Source organism: Mustela nivalis (genome assembly GCF_964662115.1).
Source record: "Mustela nivalis genome assembly, chromosome: 9".
Taxonomy (NCBI): domain Eukaryota; kingdom Metazoa; phylum Chordata; class Mammalia; order Carnivora; family Mustelidae; genus Mustela; species Mustela nivalis.
Window position 1 is genome coordinate 81,117,351 of NC_139028.1, and position 19,675 is coordinate 81,137,025.

Below are 19,675 nucleotides of genomic sequence, written 5' to 3' on the forward strand. Positions count from 1 at the left end.
CAACCAGCTGTGTAACTAGAGGAGATAGTTAACATCTTTGAGCCTTGGTGTATTTATCTTTAAAATACTCAATCCTTGCTTTGGAGGACTGAGAAGATTTAGTCATTAACTCAACAAATATTTCTTGACTGCCTGTAAGGTATTTCATATTGCCTTAGGCATGAGGTGACCAAACTTCACAGTCCTTTGTCTTGAAGAAGTGAGCTTCTAATGAGATAAACATTATGTAAACACAGAAATAAATACATAATAATTGTGTTCACTGCTATGTGCAAGAATAATCGGGTGGTATGGAAGAAAATAACGGGGCTTTCTTCAGACTAGGGAGACAAGGAAGCCTTCTCTGAAGAGCTTATGTTTAAGCTGGGACTTGAAGACTGAGTAGAAATTACTCTGGCAGTGATGTGTAATCATGTTGTGAGTTGGTGGAGCAAGCTTGTAAAGACTGATTCTGGAAAGAGGTGGGAAGACTAGAAGAATTAAAAAGGCTGGAGAGGAATGATGGAGGGAGAGAGGGAGTCTTGTTTGTTGACTCAACTCCAAGTTAAAGATTTTTGTATTTCTCTTCAGTAAAATGGAAGCTATTGAAAGATTTTTTTAAGGGGAAGAGTGAAGTGATCCAATCTGTTTTAAAAGAATCCCTTTGTGTGCAAAATGGATTAGAGACTGGGCAAGAAGGGGAATAGGAAGCCAAATGAGGCCATGTCCATTTGAGAGATGATAATAGTTTGGATTGGGATGGGTTTTTATTATTACAGTGAAGTGGAGGAGGAAATGATGTGTTCAGGAGATTTTTACAACATAAAATTAACGTATGCAATCCAATTTGAGAACATGAAGCCTCTACCCAGTTTTGTACAGTTGAAGTAAATCATAACTTGACCTGAGCAGGCAACTTCTATTTCTTCTCTCTATTCCCTGCCCCCACAGCTGCTGAAAAGTATCAGGGTCTCATTTTCATGGTGTTTCAAAAATTTTCCCCAAGTGTTTATGTGCACTGAATGTGGACTAATTGGAAAGCTCTTTAGGAGTTCCATTTCCAGAATGGCTTTGTTGATTAATGTAAGGAAATTAAGGTGATTTTGGTGATTAGCAACTTAGGCTTGGGCTGGTAGGTTTGTGGTTTAAAAATAAAAGGTAGAACTCTTAAACTTTAAAACTTAGAAAAGAAAATGTTTTTTCGGTTGATGTAGGTGGATGTGTTTAAAAAATTTCTATAAAGGAGCGCCTAGGTGGCTCAGTGGGTTAAAGCCTCTGCCTTCAGCTCAGGTCATGATCCCGGGTCCTGGGATCGAGCCCCGCATTGGGCTTTCTGCTCAGCAGGGAGCCCTCCTCTCTCTGTGCCTGCCTCTCTGCCTGCTTGTGATCTCTGTCTGTCAAATAAATAAAGAAAATCTTAAAAAAAAATTCTATAAAAATTGACACAATATTTTAACCTTATATTCCATGAAGCATGTGAAGAATGACATGCAACAGTACCATATATTTTAATAACTCTGTTTAGTGTTAAAGGTTAAGTTGTGTTAGAGAAATTGGCTATATATTTGCCTCTAGAGGAACATGGTGTAGTTCTCTGCATATTTATAGATTCCTTTGTTCCAGATCCCACTTAGTGTGGCCTGATAGGTATTTAAGTGTTTGAAGTGACTTAGGCATATTAGGAACCTGGAGGGTGGGGCAGTATATTTGAGGGGTCAGGGCAAAGAGGACTCCTAGTTTTCTGGTTTAGGGGGATAAAGGTACTGAAGATGAATGTGAAGAGCTCAGAGAATGTGGATTTGGGAAGTAACATCGAGCGTTTGGTTCTGACTCAGTGACCTGTGAGTGCCTTCAGGACATCCAGATGCACTGTCAAGTGGCTTTTGGCTCTAATGGTCTAGTCTATAAAGTGGAATATGCTGGATAGTCAGTGCTATTTCCTATACTCTAGAGGGGACTCTGAGCCTTTACTGTTGTTTCTAGGGAAGAGTAGATGTTATCAACCAGGGGCCAGAAATAATGGGGTGCAAGCATTGCCCTACACTCAGTTTCTGCAGAGAATGGATTGGCAGAACCTGCAGTTGGGTCCTGAGTGGACCCATTTAGAAACCTTTCAAAGGACATAGATGGGTGATAATCCACTGAGTGTAATCGTTAGTTATCTAATGACAACTACTAAGTGTCATCATTAGTTGTCTAATGACAAATACGAAGCTTCCAAGTATTTAAATTGCAGAAGGATTATTTTCTTAGTGTTCTTCCCAAGACCTTCAGAATGAAGTCACAAGACCTTCAGAATCAAATCCTGACTACGGTAACTTGAATAAAAAAAGTTCATGTCTCAACCACATTTTCCTAATGTGTAATGTAAGGATGGCAGTAATTTTTCGGAGTGTCGAGGGTTTTGCGAGGTAAGGTGTTCAATAGGCTTAGCGCTATGCCCGGCGTGTTGGAAGAAGTCAGGAAATAGCAGTTTCTATAATTAAGATGTTTTCTGTGTTTGCGCCAGTGCTAGTTAAAAGAACTTGCCATATTCCTCTATTACAGGAGTATAATTCCAGAGGCGCGAGGCACCTATTAAAAATAGTCAAGTAAAAAGTCAAGTAGAAGAACTTGAATATTGGGCTGTGTGTATGTGTATTCCACAATCTAATCACAGTTTCTAATTTTGGAAAAAAAATTGATTTAAGAAAGAAGGTGACTTTCAGTAGTCTCGTGCATCAGACTCTGTTGATAAACAGCTGAAGGAAAAATAATGCCAGGGGCTAGCTAGAGGACGTGTTGAGGAGATTGTGGTGGCAACCAAAGACAAATATCCGGGAAAGGAAGGATCTGTATCCTAAATGTCATGCTACGGAAACACATCAGATAAGAAAGACAGATCCTTTAGAAGGATTCTTAAGTGTGGAGAAGTGAGGATTTATGACATGGCAGCCAGTTCCGATGCTGGGGTGGGGTTTAAGGAATGAGCATGTCCAGCTGGGGTGATGAAAGTGTCCTAAACCTGGATTGTGGTCATGGCTTCACAACTGTATAAATTTATTAAAAACCATCAAAGCCTATCTTTATATAGAGGTGAGTTTTATGGTATGTAAATTACACCTCAATAAAAATGCTTAGAGAAAGAAAAATGGTGACTAGCAAACCAGTCACATTGGCCTTCCAGTTGGTTCAGAGGGTGGAGGCATTAAATACCACAATAGATTCACTGGTCTGTTCATTCACTTGTTAATTTACCCTCCCCTGTTTCCGGCTGGCCATAAGTCTATCCATCTCTAAGCCATCCATCCAATTACCCTTGTGTGGGAAGCTTTGGTTGAGAGAAATGAATCAGACATAGACCCTGACTTAAAGAAGTTGGAGTGATCAAAGTGAGGATTTTTTGTTAAAAGTGGTTGAAATTTCTGCACGGAAAATAGAGATATATTGAGAATGAGAAGAAATGTATATTGTGGTCTGTTTGAACCTACACATGCAAAAAGGAGATCTTCTTTAGCTTTTGGATGTCGAGTGCTTAGGAACTTGTTGCTTTGGGGAGTGCAGTGGAATGGCCTAGTGAGGAATAACCTTGGCCTCAGACCTGGGTTCTGGCTCTATGTGCCTACCATGACTAGCTTCTCCAAACCGCGACTGCCTCCTGTTTAAAATACAGATATTAATTTCAGTTTCATAGGGTTGTTAATAGAATTGAATGGGCCAATGCATGTAGAACACTTGAGTGTCTGGCATACAGTATGTAATCAATAAATGTTATTATTATTATATCAGTGGCAGATTCTTTATACACTCTCCAGATGCACCCCTCTTCCTCATGGGTTGGAGTCCCCTTCCTTTCTGTAGGATTTGCTCCTCACCCCTCCCCATGTTTCTATCTGTGATGAACCCAAGGGCAAGTTTTATATCCTCTAGAAGTGCTTTCTGCTTCCCTGAAACACTGATTATTTATACCTTTCACATCTCACTTAATATAGATTGCCTTGTTTACACTACCCCTGTATCTGGCGTGTAATATCTTAGCTTGTAATTTTCCTTGTGTGCAGAGAACAGGTTTCACTCATCTTTATTTTGCTCCTATAAGCTTGTGTGGTGCCTCCATCCACAGAAGCAGATGCCCCATAAATAAAGATCATTCACTCCTGCAGAAAGGCAAGTGGGCAGTGTGACTAAGTACTGCTTGAAAGAAGGCCTGGGTTAATGAATGAAACATAGGCTTTTGGCACAGTGGTCAGGCCCCACCAAAGTAGATTTGACATGAAGGTTGGTTTGTCCCATGGGCCCTTCATTGTCCTTGAAATACAATTTACCCAACCCCCTTCATTGTGGATTGACATGGCATACGCTTGATAAAGATGCGTTGGGACATCAATATTGTTTGAGTGGCTCTTTTTCCTGCCTGTCAAATGCACACAGAAGGAAAAGGACAGTTGCAGTCTCCCGGAAAGAAAAAGAAGAAACAAAGAATACATGTCATAATGGATGCACGTATGACCTTGAGTCAGGCTTCCCAATGCAAGAAAACGTGACAACGTAATTATTGATCAGTTCTGACATGGGGAAGGAAGTCCAGGCATTTTCTCTGGCAGTGAGAGCTGTGATGTCTAAAAATTGCCTCTTCGGTAGCAAAAGCAAGTCTTTTTATTTGTAATGGTTATTTTAAGCCTTTAAATCCTCCTAGAAGTGTTTTTGAGTGGCAGAGGTTGCAGATTTCCAGCAAGTTAAGCTTTTGCTCTGATTTTGGTTGGGGGAAGTTAGCAGATCGCAGGTAGTGAGGCTGAATCTGATACTGAGCTCACCTATGGCTTTGGGTTCACTCTCTGATGTCCTGAGGAACAGTTAAACGCTTAACTTTTTAATCCCTAAATTTTGTTAAGAAGGATGTATAATACGGTAAAAAGTACATGGGCCTTGAAGTTCACCAGACCTGATTTTAGAACCCTGGCATCTCCACTTACTAGCTAGATGTCAGTTTGAGCTTCTTTTTCCTTGTCTAGAAGTGGAGGAGAGCTAAAGGAGTGTCAAAAGGGTATTTAAGGGGGAAAAGTAATTATCCTGGAAGGAATGTCTGAGATTCAGAAAGAGTGTTGGGAAAATAAATGTTTAACACGTGCTTTAAAAATGATGCCCCGGGGCACCTGGGTGGCTCAGTGGGTTAAATCTCTGCCTTTGGTTCAGGTCATGATCCCAGCATCTTGGGATCGAGCCCTGCATCAGGCTCTCTGCTCAGCGGGGAGCCTATTTCCCCCTCTCTCTGCCTGCCTCTCTGCCTACTTGTGATCTCTCTCTCTCTGTCAAATGAATAAATAAAATCCTTAAAAAAAAAAAAATGATGCCCCTGGGAAACATTCAAGGATGTTCCTTGCAGCATTGTGATTCAAAACCTGCAAGTCATCCCAGTGCCCGTCTGTAGCATAATGGACAGATGGCTGAATGTTCATTGCTATAGAATATCATACAGCGTTGATGAATGAACTATGGTTATGGGTGTTATCGGGGACAAATAGAAAAAAAAAACACCATAGAGAATATGTAAAATAACATTTCTTTCATGGGAAGTTCAAAACGGGCAAATACTGAATGATCTATTTAGAAATAAGTGCCTATATCTGGCCAAACTAAAAAACATGCAAGGGAGTGATTAACACACAATTCAGGATAGTTATTTTTGATGGCCAGAAGGGGGGCTCTTTGGGGAAGTGTCATTAAGGGGCTCTGATAATATTCTGGTCGTATTAGTTTTATATATCCACATGGATTCATTCTGTATATTTTCTATGAATCATGAATTTTGTGCTAAGACAATTTAAAAAGACTGGTTATGTTAGAAAATGAGGAGAAGGGGATTCAGGGTCCGCATGGATCAAAGCCTTCCAGAAGGAACCTGCTTTGACCATTAAGGAGAAACATCTCAAGCATGAGACAGTCCAGAGTTTCCCATTCCTCTTCTTCCACTCCCTTCCTAGACCAGCCTTGCACATTGCCAAGGTCTGTGTTCATGTATGATGCTGATAGACTGAAGAAAATTCACACTTTAGGATTTGCAAGTCTTCTGTTCTCTTCTGACATGAAATTTTATTCCCTTCTTTTAGGTCATAACTTTTGTGCAGAAGGTCCTAAATGTGGTGAAAACTCAGAGTGTAAAAACTGGAATACAAAAGCTACCTGTGAGTGCAAGAATGGTTACATTTCTGTTCAGGGAGATTCTACTTACTGTGAAGGTAAGTGAGCTATTTAATAAAGTCGTCGGCGAGAAATGTATTCCTGGTAGACATGGTGGATGGTTGGAAGCCATCACTTGGTTCTGGTCTTTCAGGAACCTCCAAGAAATGACATCAACTCTTGAGGGTGCGCCGTTCTTCTGCTGTCTCCAGGCTTCTCAGTAGCATGTGAGAGCGAGACCTTTGGAGGTTGTTCTGAAACACAGCAAAACCACAAAAGCAATAGGGCTGTAGCAGATCCAATGTTCTGCTTTCACTGTAATTAACAATCACTAGCAAAACCGTAAAGACATAATTTTCTGTTGTCTTCTGTAGATTTTTCTTTCTAAGTTCAGCTAAATGTGACATGGTGGATCCTCTTTCTGAATGTTGCTTTGATCCTACCTTTGACCTAACTGCCTTCTTCTTCACCTGCCAAGGTCAGATTTTTTTTTCACCTGGGCTTCTTAATGACTGATTCATGAGTTGCTAATTCACAAACTCTATTAAAAGTCACCGTGACAGATGGACTCATAACTTTGGCACTTGGACGGGTGCCATTATAGGGGTTAGTGGCTTCAAGCATCACTGATCCCATTTCCACTCTAGAGAGCAGAACAGCTCCCGTGTCTGATGTGAATGCCTCTTTCCGAGCTCAGTGCTCCACCTTGGAGTGAGCCTTGCACACTCCTGGTCTTGTCTAGTGCCCTCGTATCTGAGTGCGCCCATTCTCAGAACGCACTGGCTATGTCTCATCAATTTAGGGAAATTCTGATAAACGAAGTGATGGCAAAGCTGTTTTGTGTCCTGGTTGGACCCAGTCATTCCTGTTATGACCGCAAACAGTGCATTGTACCTTGATGCTCGTAACCCGGGAAAGTAGATGTCTGGAATGGGACGAATGCTGAAAAACCTTGATCATGCTCTTCCAGTTGGTCGGGTTCTCTGCTGGCTCATGCATTCTCAATGTAAAGAGAGTTCATGATGATAATGGTAAATTTTTTTCTGTCTGTTTTCTATCATTGGTCCTTGCTTAATTTTTTTGGCTTTGACTAAGGACTGCTTGAGTTGTTAGGAAAATGTGTCTAATCGTCACTACTGCTCAGTACTTGGATGGCCTATAGTTTTGGTTTCTCCTAGGAAGACTTGACTTTATTCACTACTTCTTTGTTTCTCATTAACGATACAGTATAGTAGGTCTTTTCCATTTCTCCTTTCCATTTCCTCTTTGGCTTACTTTTGTAGATTTAAACTTGATTAAAGAAACAAGGCAGTTGGGAGGATGAAGCTGGCCTTTTGCTTATGAATTGTTTCTCATCTATCCTTCAATATCTTGTTATTCATTTGCCAGTTTTGAGGAAGAACACCATTAATTTCTTGAATGTTTGTTTATCTTAGCATGCGCATGTGAGCAGGGGAAGGGGCAGAAGAGGAGAGAATCTCAAGCAGACTCCCGCAGAGCACAGAGCCTGGTACAGGACTTGATCTCACAACCCTGAGTTTATGACCTGAGCTGAAATCAAGAGTCAGACGCTCAACCCACTGAGCCACCCTGGCACCCCAGAATGCTGTTAATTTCACATTAATCCCTACTTCACATTAATCCCTACTTTTTTTTTTAATATCTTAGGCTGTTTTTAATTTTTGTCAGAAAATTTAATTTCAAAACTTTATAATATGAGTATTCTCCTCCTCATTTCCCATGGAAAAATCCTACAAGCCAGGTAATGATCTAAAAAATTTACTCATGGTTCTCTCTGGGGATAGACTGTGAACAATTATAAAAATGACAGAAGGAACCTCAAAATAACTTGAATCCTGGCTCACCTCCTGGCAGAACCAGTATACCTACCATTCTTGACTCCTTTCAGTTCTTGAGACCTAGCAGAATCTTGGAGAAAGCAGAATCTTGGAGAAAATTGCTGGTTTGCAAGTCATTTGGGACTGTTTCATTCCTCACTGATGCCTTTTTTTTTTTTTTTAAATCAGCTGCATGAGAAGTCATTTGTGATTGTTAATCTGTCCTTTGTGTGTGAGGCCTTACTTACTGGTAATGATGAGGGATTCGAGGTCTGAATCACTGTTTCTTGGATGTATTTCTTTTTAGCCAAGTGTATGTGCCTTGTTTGGGGCCGGTGCATATTGTGGCGCCATCTTGGGTAACAGTGATGTGCTCAGGCTTCATCCTTTCTCTCTCACTGTGGAGACGTCCTGTGAGTTCCAGCAGGCTTGTGCATGCAGAAGAGAGCACTTAGAGGAAATGATCAAATGTTAGAGCCCATGTGTGGTATAAGAATAGAGCTCAGGAGTAAAGCAGGTGTCAAATACCGGCCATTCTAGTGGGAGGCACAGGGAACGAACTGGAGTGAGTATCCTCATTTAGAGCCAATGTCTACCTCTCCTCTCACTCTGCCATTGTCAGCACATTGGACTTGGTCCTTATTTTCCTTTGGTGGCTGATGACTGCCATAGCCTTAAGCATGATGTCCTAACACCAGTGTCACAAGTAAGCAAGGAAGGAAGGGGGGATGGGTAAAAACCCTTCTCTCTGTGAGGTTTTTTGTGTGTATAAAGACAGCTCTTCCTAGAAGGTTCCCTGTAACCCCCTGTGCCTGCCCCCATGCAGAAGGATTTTGTTCTCATATTTTTCAGATCTGGCACAATTTTTGGGAAAGGGAAATGAGATGACTGTTACTGGTTTGGGTTGTGTTCAATTATTGGAGCTGGAGTAGGGATTTGTCTTCCCTGAGACCAAATGATCTTTGTCCTTTAGCTGAACCACTTAGGACTGTGGCAGTGGGAAGGGGGGAGTGGTTTTAGGTGGGCAGAAATCTATGTCTGCCCCATTCTTCTATGGTCAAACACAGTTTATGGTCATGTCCCAGCTCTGTCATCAGAACTATGCCCAGCAATGGTCTGGTAGACAACATTAGAGGTCACCAAGTGCCCACCTGGGTACCAGGGACTCTGAGGCTGAGTTCATTGTCTTACCATAGTGGAGAGAGAAGTAGATCCTTAGGTACCTATGAACTGCTTTGGGAAAGTTATTTTTTACTCTGAGTATAAATGGAGTGAAAATGACCTATATTGTACAATGTACAATGAACAAGACTGCCTTGCAAATTAAAACAAAATATTACACACATTGTCCAGGCTATCTTGAAAAGCCTATTCAGGCTCTCAGTGGAGAAAGAAGCACAAAAGGCTTTCAATTTCCTTAACTTCCTAGGGTAGTAGCAGAGATATGGTGCATTAAAGACTCCGGCTCTGCAGAGATTGCGGGAGAAACCACCATCGAGAAGCTATCGGAACTCTTAGTCAATCAATAGAAGATAATAAGACCTTTTGTCAGGTATGATACAATTCAGAGGAGATCGTTTCATTTTGCCTTGTCCAACTCAGCACCAGTGTTCCCCATTTTGAAAACAGTTGTAGTTGGATTTTGGTGGTTTATGAATCTGGTCAGCCGAGGCTTTTTATCTCTGCAATGGTATTTTCAATGAGTTGGTCTTAAATGGATCCTGATACATTGGCTTACATGAGAGGCAGTGTCTGGGAAAGTATAGCAATTGGGGGGTCTACTCATTATCCTGAATATGGAGTCTGCATAAGTAGCCTCACAAACTTTTTCTTGCTGTAGTTGAAAGTTATTTAGAAGAAGAAAAGCACGGTGTGGTGTCATAGACTTCATGCAATCTGCCAGTGTGGTGTCATAGACTTCATGCAATCTGCCAACCATGGGAAGTACTGCAATTAGCATTAAGTCATAATAATTTTTACTTACAGACTGCTCTGGATTTTTCAAAGTCCTCTCTGTGTATATTAAACTCCTGGAGACTTTATCTCCTGGAGACTTAGCGTAAACCTGTAAAGGAAGAGGCAGCGTTGGCCACATTGGCTTCATTTTACAAGTGCCAGATATTAATGCTCAGAGAAATGAAGTCAGGATAATATTCAACTCCTTTCTACGTCCTACCCTCTCCATCCCCTGTCTTGTTCCAATATTATATTTTTCTTCAGAACACTTGCTACCTCCTTGATCCAATGAAATGTGGGTGGATGTGACCTATATTTCAGGATAGAAGCTCTAAGACCTATTTTAAGGGTCCACCTTATTCTCTTTTCTTTGTAATGCAAAATTGGCACTATTCCAGAGCATTTCTTCTCCTTTACTTGGGATTCCAGAATGAAGAGTGCATGGACCAGTGGGATAATCGACAGGAGATGGATGTGTGGCATGCATGAGAAATAATTGTCTGAATCGTGGAAGTGCTGAGGGGTGCAATTATCTGAGGGTGCGATTACCTTTGCATAATGTAGCCAAAGCCTACCGTATCCCTTCCTGAATTAGCTGGTAGAAATTGTGTGGTTTCAGAAAGATAAGCTCTAGCTCAGTGCTCATGATTGAAAGCATTTTTTTTTTTTTTTTTAAATAGACCAAGCATTGAAAGTTACTAGAAAAAGTGCCAATTGAGTGGGTCATTAATAGTCTGCTCGGACCCTGCTGCCCTGCGATAGACTTTTTGCAGACCACAAGTTGTAAATTAGTGCTTTGTTATAGCCAGTTCCAACATGGGAAATTGGATTTCCCAATGATGATGATAGTGAAACAAAGCATGTCAAAGACTTAGCAAATTGTCTGGTATTCACTAAACATTTAATGGATCACAGTAGTTACCATTATGGTCATCATTAACTTATATAATTAACGCTTATGATTGTCTTTCTTGGAAGTTGAATAATGTGTACTCCTGAGGCCAATATATTGCAAAAGTAGGCTTCCATCATTAAATCTTTTTGGGGAGAGTCCTTAGGTGGAAGGGTCAGGTCTTATCAGTTCTGTCAGGAGCGTATTGTTGGCAGTGGGGGTACCAAGTGTCATTTATAATGATTAAGCTTTTCCTCGTTGGTAAATACATGAGTGGAGATGGATTCAAGGAAGTGTTGTGGAAAAAAATAATCTGTATTGGTACGAATTTAATTTCATGTCACAAAACCACTAAAATGTCTGGAACACGGCAACTGTTAGCAAGGAGATTGATAACTTCTTTGAAATAACTGGTGTGATAACGGGCCTGACCCTTTGAGTGTTAAGAGGCTGGGAAACTGGCAGAAAAGTCAGAATTCAACCAGATAGTTGTTTCAGAATAGCTAAAGGGGTAGCTATTTATTGGTTGCAGAGGGTAGTACGTAGGCGTTTCCATAGAAACAAGACCATGTGAACTCCTGATTAAGAGAATGCATGGGAAAAGAGCTAGTTGCTTAATTATACTTCTAATTATCCATGGATTAATCAGGTAACTCTTGCTGTTTTGATTTTTATAAAATGCATGAACCTCATGATACATGTAGCCCAGTTTTATACTTAAATACGGGCTTTGGTCTCCTGAAGTCCTGCATTGGACAGCATAGAAATCAAAGCCTCTCTTGATTTTCTGTGCTAATAGAATTTTAACCCTAAGCTCCAGCTCTCATTTATTTCCAGGGATTCAGAATGCATGAAATATACCCTGGCGTATCCTTCCCCTCAACCCCATGGTGCATGCATGACTAATGGAGAGATCTTCTGGTACCCAGTTACCTGTCATCCTCATGCCCCTTGTCCCATCTTTCCAAGACTGTGATCTCTAGCCTTTGCTCATACTAACCTCTATGTCCCCTCCTTCCCAGCAGCAGATACAGATGAACCTTCTTCCTAGTGCTGACTTGGCTCTGCCTCTGTTGCTTTGTTCCCAAGGTTGTGTTGCAAAAGCGTCTGTTCTGTCCTCCCAGCCCCTCTTATCAACCCACACTTTCCCCTTAACTATCTTCTCAGAATTATTTAAAAAGACAAAGAATAGAAAAAGCCCAAATCCAAATCCTGGTTATTGCATTTGGGTCAAGCCACTGGGTTAATTGTTAAGTTCTGGGCTCAGGAAGGAGCCCTTGATGAATCAAGGGGGCCAAGGGTCAGGACTGAAGGTGAAAGTAGCACTGTTGTGTGTCTTTAAACCATGTTTGAGAAGATTTGTAAGAAACTGTTCTGAATTTTTAGTTAATGCTTTGTGATAAAAGTGTTGCAAGTGTTGATTAGGTTTCCAGGCTAGCAATAGTAGCCTAGTTAACTAATCATGTAGCTGAACTATGGTATGTCAAAGCTCTCCTGAATTCAGGGTCTTGAGAAGAGAGGACTATGTGCTTGTCTCCCAGTCTCTGTTAATGATACTTCCATTTACTCCATTCACAAACTGTAGAAGTCCTCAGTCCCAAACTTCCCCTCACTCCCAGTATCGGCTACATTAGGAAGTCTTATATTGGTGATCCCTCCAAAATGAATCCAAGTTCACCCATGTCTTGCCAGGACCCAAGCCTCCTTTATCGCTTGGCTAGTGATTGCAGTGGTGTCTTGCCTGCTCCAAACCCATTCTCCAAACACTGATCAACTTGGGCTTTTTAAAAATGTGAGTCTGGGGCACCTGGGTGGCTCAGTGGGTTAAAGCCTCTGCCTTCAGCTCAGGTCATGATCCCAGGGTCCTGGGATTGAGCCCTGCATTGGGCTCTCTGATCAGCGGGGAGTCTGCTTCACTTCCTCTCTCTCTGCCTGCCTCTCTGTCTGCTTGTGATCTCTGTCTGTCAAATAAATATATTAAAAAAAATCTTAAAAAAAAAATGGGAGTCCTATTATGCCACACTTTTGTTTAAAATGGTCTAGTGGCTTTTACTCCTCTTGGAGTAATGTCCCAGTTGGGTCCTAGGTAAGGCTCTCTGTGAGTGGGAACCTACCTACTACCCTGTTTTCAACTCCTACTGCTCTTTCCTCTGCCCTCTCAACTGTCAAACCATAGTTCTTTGTGCTCCTCAAACAGGCTTGTGCAATCACATAGTTCTTAGCTTGGGATACCCTGCACCCACGTCTTTGCAAATCTGTTTTCTAGTCATTGTTTAAATTGTAACACAAATGTCACCACTTCAGAAAGCTCTTTCCTAACCATTCTCCCTAAATGAGCTCTGGTCCTACCCTTGGCTACTTTCTGTAACATTTTTTATTTTTTCCATAGCACTTATTCTCTAAAATTGTGGGGGTTTTCCTGCTTAAAGTTTGGTGATCTTTTCTCCTTAGAATATAAGCTGTGTGATGGCAGCAATTTTATCTTATTCACTGACTCTCAAGTGCCTGGAAAAGTGCATAGTATGCTGAAGACACAGAAAAATATATTTTTTTAAATTTATGAATGAATGGAAATCTCAAGCAAATTCTTGCCTTTCCACATCTGACACTGCTTTCCTTTCTTGAATCCGATTGGTTGTCTCAGTGCTGCTTAAGGGCTGCTTTTTAAAATGCAGAGTCTTGGGGCGGCTGGGTGGCTCAGTGGGTTAAAGCCTCTGCCTTTGGCTCAGGTCATCGAGCCCTGCATTGGGCTCTCTGCTCCGCCTGGAGCCTGCTTCCTCCCCTCTCTCTCCCTGCCTGCTTTTCTGCCTACTTGTGACCTCTCTCTCTGTCAAATAAATAAATAAAATTAAATTTAAAAAATGCTCCTTTTGCTAATGCCCAGTTTCTATAATCTTACAGTGCTGCCTGCTTGAGTCCATGTAAAGAGAATCGGTTTTTAAAATAATTTTGGTCACTCGATAGCAAAAAGCTAAACAATCTAATGCAGCCATCAAAAGAAATGAAATCTTGCCATTTGCAACAACGTGGATGGAACTAGAGGGTATCATGCTTAGTGAAATAAGTCAATCGGAGAAAGGCAGCTATCATATGATCTCCCTGATATGAGGGAGAGGAGATGCAACATGGGGGGTTAAGGGGTAGGAGAAGAGTAAATGAAACAAGATGGGATTGGGAGGGAGGCAAACCCTAAGTGACTCTTTTTTTTTTTTTTTTTTTTTAAAGATTTTATTTATTTATTTGACAGAGATCACAAGTAGGCAGAGTCAGGCAGAGAGAGAGGAGGAAGCAGGCTCCCTGCTGAGCAGAGAGCCCGATGCAGGGCTCGATCCCAGGACCCTGAGATCATGACCTGAGCCGAAGGCAGCAGCCCAAACCACTGAGCCACCCAGGCGCCCCCTAAGTGACTCTTATCTCACAAAACAAACTGAGGGTTGCTGGGGGGAGGGGGTTGGGAGAGGGGGGTGGGGTTATGGACATTGGGGAGGGTATGTTCTAAGGTGAGTGCTGTGAAGTGTGTAAACCTGGCGATTCACAGACCTGTACCCCTGGGGATAAAAATATATGTTTATAAAAAATAAAAAAATAAATTAAAAAAATGGGCAGAAGATCTGAATAGATGTTTTTTCAAAGAAGACATACTTGTGCCAGCAAGGGTGTTTAATATCACTAATCATCACAGAAATGCAAATCCAAGCCACAATGAGCTATCATCTCGCTCCCCAATGAAGGGCTGGTCTCAAAACAACAACCGGTGACAAGTGTTGGGGAGAATATTGCCGAAAGGGAACTTTTGTGCACTGTTGGTCAGAATGTAAATTGGTGTAGCCATTATGGAAAACAGTATGGAGGAGGTTTTCAGAAAATTTAAAAGAGAACTACCGTATGACCCAGGAATTCCACTCCTGGTTATCAGAAGAAAATGAAAATACTAATTTAGAAAGATATATGTACCCTGCTGTTCCTTGCAGTGTTGCTTATAATAGCCAAGGTCTGTAAACAGAAGTATTTACTAATAGGATGAATGGGTGAGGAAAATGTGTATTTTATATATATGTGTGTGTGTGTATATACACATATATGTATGTGTGTGTGTATGTTAGAATTTGGCCATTAAAAAGAAGTCTTGCCATTTTAAAAAATTTTATTTATTTATTTGACAGAGAGAGATCACAAATAGGCATAGAGGCAGAGGGAGGGGAGGGGGGGTAGGGGAGGGAAAGGGGAGGGAAGCAGGCTCCCCACTGAGCAGAGAGCCTGATGTGGGGCTCCATCCCAGGACTCTGGGATCATGACCTGAGCTGAAGGCAGAGGCTTTAACCCACTGAGCCACCCAGGCACCCCTGTCTTACCATTTGTGACAGCACGAAGGGAACTTGAGGGCATTGTCCCAAGTAAAGTCAGTCAGAGACGATGTATCCTCTTGTTTACAGGTGGAATGTGAAAAACAAAACCAAGCTCATAAACACAGATGGGTGGTTGCCAGAGGTGCGGGAATGGGTTGGGGACAAAAGGGGTGAATGGGAGGGTAAAAGATACAAACTTCCAGTTATAAAAGAAGTCGTGGGGATGTAATGTACAACATGGTCCCTGTAGTTAATAATACCATATTGCATATTTGAAAGTTGCTTAAAGAAATGGTCTTAGGAGCACCTGGGTGGCTCAGTGGGTTAAGCCGCTGCCTTCAGCTCGGGTCATGATCTCAGGGTCCTGGGATCGAGTCCCGCGTCGGGCTCTCTGCTTGGCGGGGAGCCTGCTTCCCTCTTTCTCTCTGCCTGCCTCTCCATCTACTTGTGATTTCTCTCTGTCAAATAAATACATAAAAATCTTAAAAAAAAAAAAAAAGAAATGGTCTTCATCACACACATAAAAAAAATAGTAACTGTAGGGATGGATGTTAACTCTACATCTTGTGATCACACATATCAAGTCATGTTTTAATAACTGAAGCTAATGTTATATGTCAATTATATCTCAATAAAATTTTAAAAATTAACAGAAAAAAATGTGGCTTGACCCAATAGAAGCTTTCATTTCCGTTCACATGGACGTTCAGGTGGAAGTTCCTGGTTAGAACGTGGCTTTCCTCAAAGTTGGGATTCAGGAATCGAGACTCTTGTCCTCTTTGGCTCCGTCATGTGTAATATGTGGTTTCCAAAGTTGCCATGAAAGGGAAAAAGGGAGTAACTAGAAGGTGATGAAAGGGAGGTTTTTGTAGGGCCAGTGGGTCACAATTCACTGGCCAGAATTTAGCACTAGCTGTATCTAACTGCTTGAGGGGCTTGTAAATGCTATCTAGCTCTGTGCCCAGGAGGCCAAAGAATCTGTTTTGGTGAAGAGGTTTTCTATTTTTGCCACAGATACTAAATGAAAAAATCCTCCCCCTCCATTAACTTTATGCTTTTTGCCTTTTGTTTATTGCCTGTGTCTCATCCAAATGGACTTCTGGCTTCAACTGGTTGTATTAACACTTGTTTACTTGGAAACTTGGTAGGATTTATGGAAATGGTCTCTTGTACATTCTTGCTTGTCTTTTCTCCAGGCTTCTCTGTGGCTTCTGTTGTATCACTGCATCTGGATCTGTTCTTTCCCCCAATATACCCTACATGCCAAAGTGACCCATCTCCTTTTCCTTCCATAGAACAGTCATAGCCTCTCATGTGCTAGAATTTTGAGGTTTATGTTAGAAAGCAAACAACTCATGGAACAAGCTCATACACATTTGTAAAGGATTGATACCTCAATAATGTTCCCAGAGATAAATGTATTCTCTAAAGAGGATGCTTATTAATTAAGAAAATCCCCAAACTGTTAAATCTCAAGTAGCAGAGCAAAAGAAAGTGGAAATTTAAAGCAGTGTGAATGTGAAAAAGAGCACACTGAGGCATGGAGACAGAACAGATTGTCTTTCCTGGACTTTTGCCTTGGTAGTCAGCTGTCCTTAAATATTCCTCCTTTCTAGCATTTTCTCTGCCTCCATTTTTTTTTTTTCCTTGACTACTCTCAAGGCAGTGATGTAGTGGAAGAATATTGAACTAAGGATAAGGAGATCTTGATTGATCCTGGCTCTATCACTTAGCCATTGAGTGACCTTGGAAAGTCACCCAGTTCTTCCATGTCTTGATCCAGGACTTGAAACAAGGTTTGCATAGATTCCTTTGGTTGTGAATGTTAAATGAGATATTGAATGTGAAAGCATTCTATGAAGGCTAAATTAATGTAACTCATTACTGTAATATTATTTATGATAATTATAATTATATATTATATTAAATTATATAAAATATACATTGTATGTATAATATATAATTATATGTAATATACAATTATATATGTTTATAATAGATAATTATATAATTATTAATATATATAATTGCCACTGTATAATAAATATTTTCATCATTGTCAATAATTGGACTAGAACTTGGTATTTAGCTATCCAGGGTTGAGTTATATACGTGTTGAGTTAATACGAGTATATACACGTATGCATATATACATATTCAGGATATATATCAAACTATGATGGTTAATTTTATGTATCTTGACTAGGCTAAGAGATACTCAGATTGCTGGTAAAACATTGTAAAATATTGTTCGTGCATGTGTTGGTGATGGCGTTGTGTTTCTGGAAGAGATGAGCATCTGATTCAGTAGATTGAGGAAAGAGATCTGCCCTCACCAGTATGGGTGGGAATCCTTCAATTTGTTGAGGATCTGAATGGAACAAAAAGCAAAGAAGACTAAATTCCTTTTTGGTCTTCTTGAGGTATGACAGCCATCTTTTTCTGCATTGGGACATTGGAGTTCCTGGTTCTCAGGCTTTTGGATTCTGGGACTTACACCAGCAACTTCCTAGTCCTTAAGCCTTTGGACTTGGACTGAGTTATGCTATTTCCTTTCCTGGTTGTCCATTTTTTAGATAGATTTTTGGCCTCCAAAATGCTATGAGCCAACACTTATGATAAATTTTCTCTTTATGTATCTATATACATCCTGTTGGTTTGGTTTCTCTGGGGAATCCTGACTGGTACATCTACCAATGTGTATATTGAGCTATTGTTTTATGTTGAACCCTCTGCTGGTCATTATGGGATTTATAGAAGTGGGGCTATCTGCAGTGCTGTAGGTGAATGGCACTGGCTAGAATTCCACAGTATGAAGCCTTCAACATTGTGCGTAGTGGCCCTACCAAGGGCATAGAGAAGAGTCAGAACTAGGGTCTTGTCTCATTCTTTCCGCAAACATTAATTAAGCACTTACTCGGGCTGAGTCCTGTGTTGGGTTCTGGGAATTCAAAGATGATTAAATCAGAATTCCTTTCCTCAAGAAGCTCATACGGGAAAGGAGAAGGGAGCCTTATAATCAGATAGTAGAAGTAAAACAGGAATTTTTCCATTTTAGGATTTGAATTGTGTCTTAGGCCTAGACCAGTTGAGAGCAGTGCATTCTGCCCGTGGAAAATGGCACAGGATGCCCAGAGGAGGGGGCATTTGAGCAGAGGCCAGTTTTCAGGAGGACGTGTGAGGGAAAGCATCCCCAGGAGAGGGATTAGCATATGTAAAAGTACAAAGTGAAAAGTTTAGCATGGCTAGAACATAGGAATTTGGTAGGCGATGAGAAAAGAGCATTGGCCGATGGTCAGATGGTAAAGAGAATTGTAGGCCTGCTGAGGACGTTCAGTTTTATCCTGTAGGCCCGTGTGCGTCCTTATAGGATGCAGGCATCACAACACGTGGAAAAGTAGATCCACTGGGATATGGAGAAAACACGGGAGCTTTACTTTCATCTTACTCTTCTCATTTTCATTTTGGTGTAAGTTAAATAATGTACGTGAAGTATTAGTCTGTATTGGTATATATTAGTATTATACGTATGTATCGAAGAAATATTTTCATAAAGAAAGTATATGCCCCCAAATCATTATCTATTACTAATAATCACTAGTTTAGGCCATAGGATAGTCAGTGGAGGGTCTTGGGGTTGGATTACATTACTGGATTGGCATGTTTGGAAAGTCATGCTCATTGCTACATAGAGAGGCAGCATTGTGGAGAGGCTGGAGTCAGGGAGCCAGATTGGGCAGCGTTGCTGAAATAATTGGTATCTTCCTGAGTTCTCAGGCTTGGCTGCAGTGGATACTGAGGAGATAAGTCATCACTGAAATAACCAAGATGTGCTTATTCAGTTTTGCTTGGTTCCTTTCCCCAAATCGTTGTAGAAGTGTTAGATCTGATTCTTGACCATGGCTTCCCTTTGAGAGCTCTGATGCCTGGCATTTTCCTGGCAGAATCTTTCTTACTGTAGTCTTTGGAGAATTGGTCAGAGGGGCGGGTGGTATCCAGAGGCCAAGCCTGTGAAGATGGCTGTCTGTTATTTTCCACTGACATACTTCCACTTTAAGTGTCTCTTTGAAAGACATTATTTATGTATTTTTTGTCTGGTACTTAGTGTTTCTATGTAGCAAAAGGAGGGAAGAGAAAAAAGAAAAGTCCCTGTTCCATTTTCAGGGACAAATCCAAGGTAGAGTTCTAAATGGAAATAGAAATGGAGTAGATTTAAACTTTTTTGGTTATTAAAAAATATCCCTTAAGTTATCTCAAGATTGTTAATATCTAGACAGGATTGAGAAAAATTGGACTCGGGAAGCTGTTATTGTGTCTTTGCTATTGTGACTGGTCCAGTGTCTGCTGTGGCTTCTGCTTCTTGATGAAATTTGTCTGGACAAACAACAATTGTACACTCCAAATAATGAGGGAAAGATAGCAGAGTACAGTGGGAAGATTTGGCTTAGATTTGGTGCATCTTGGTTAGAAATTCTGGCTCAACCATTTTGGGAACATCGACCACTCTG

At 41.0% G+C, this 19,675-nt stretch overlaps 1 protein-coding gene across 2 annotated transcripts in view; it reads left to right on the forward strand.

Annotated features, from left to right (window-relative positions):
- NELL1 (neural EGFL like 1) overlaps positions 1 to 19,675 on the forward strand; it is an 823,138-nt gene that overhangs the window by 215,126 nt on the left and 588,337 nt on the right. For both annotated transcript variants that reach the window (XM_082747362.1, XM_082747363.1), the window contains exon 12: positions 6,066 to 6,194. In XM_082747362.1, the coding sequence (XP_082603488.1) occupies positions 6,066 to 6,194 (129 nt within the window). The remainder of the gene's footprint in view (positions 1 to 6,065; positions 6,195 to 19,675) is intronic.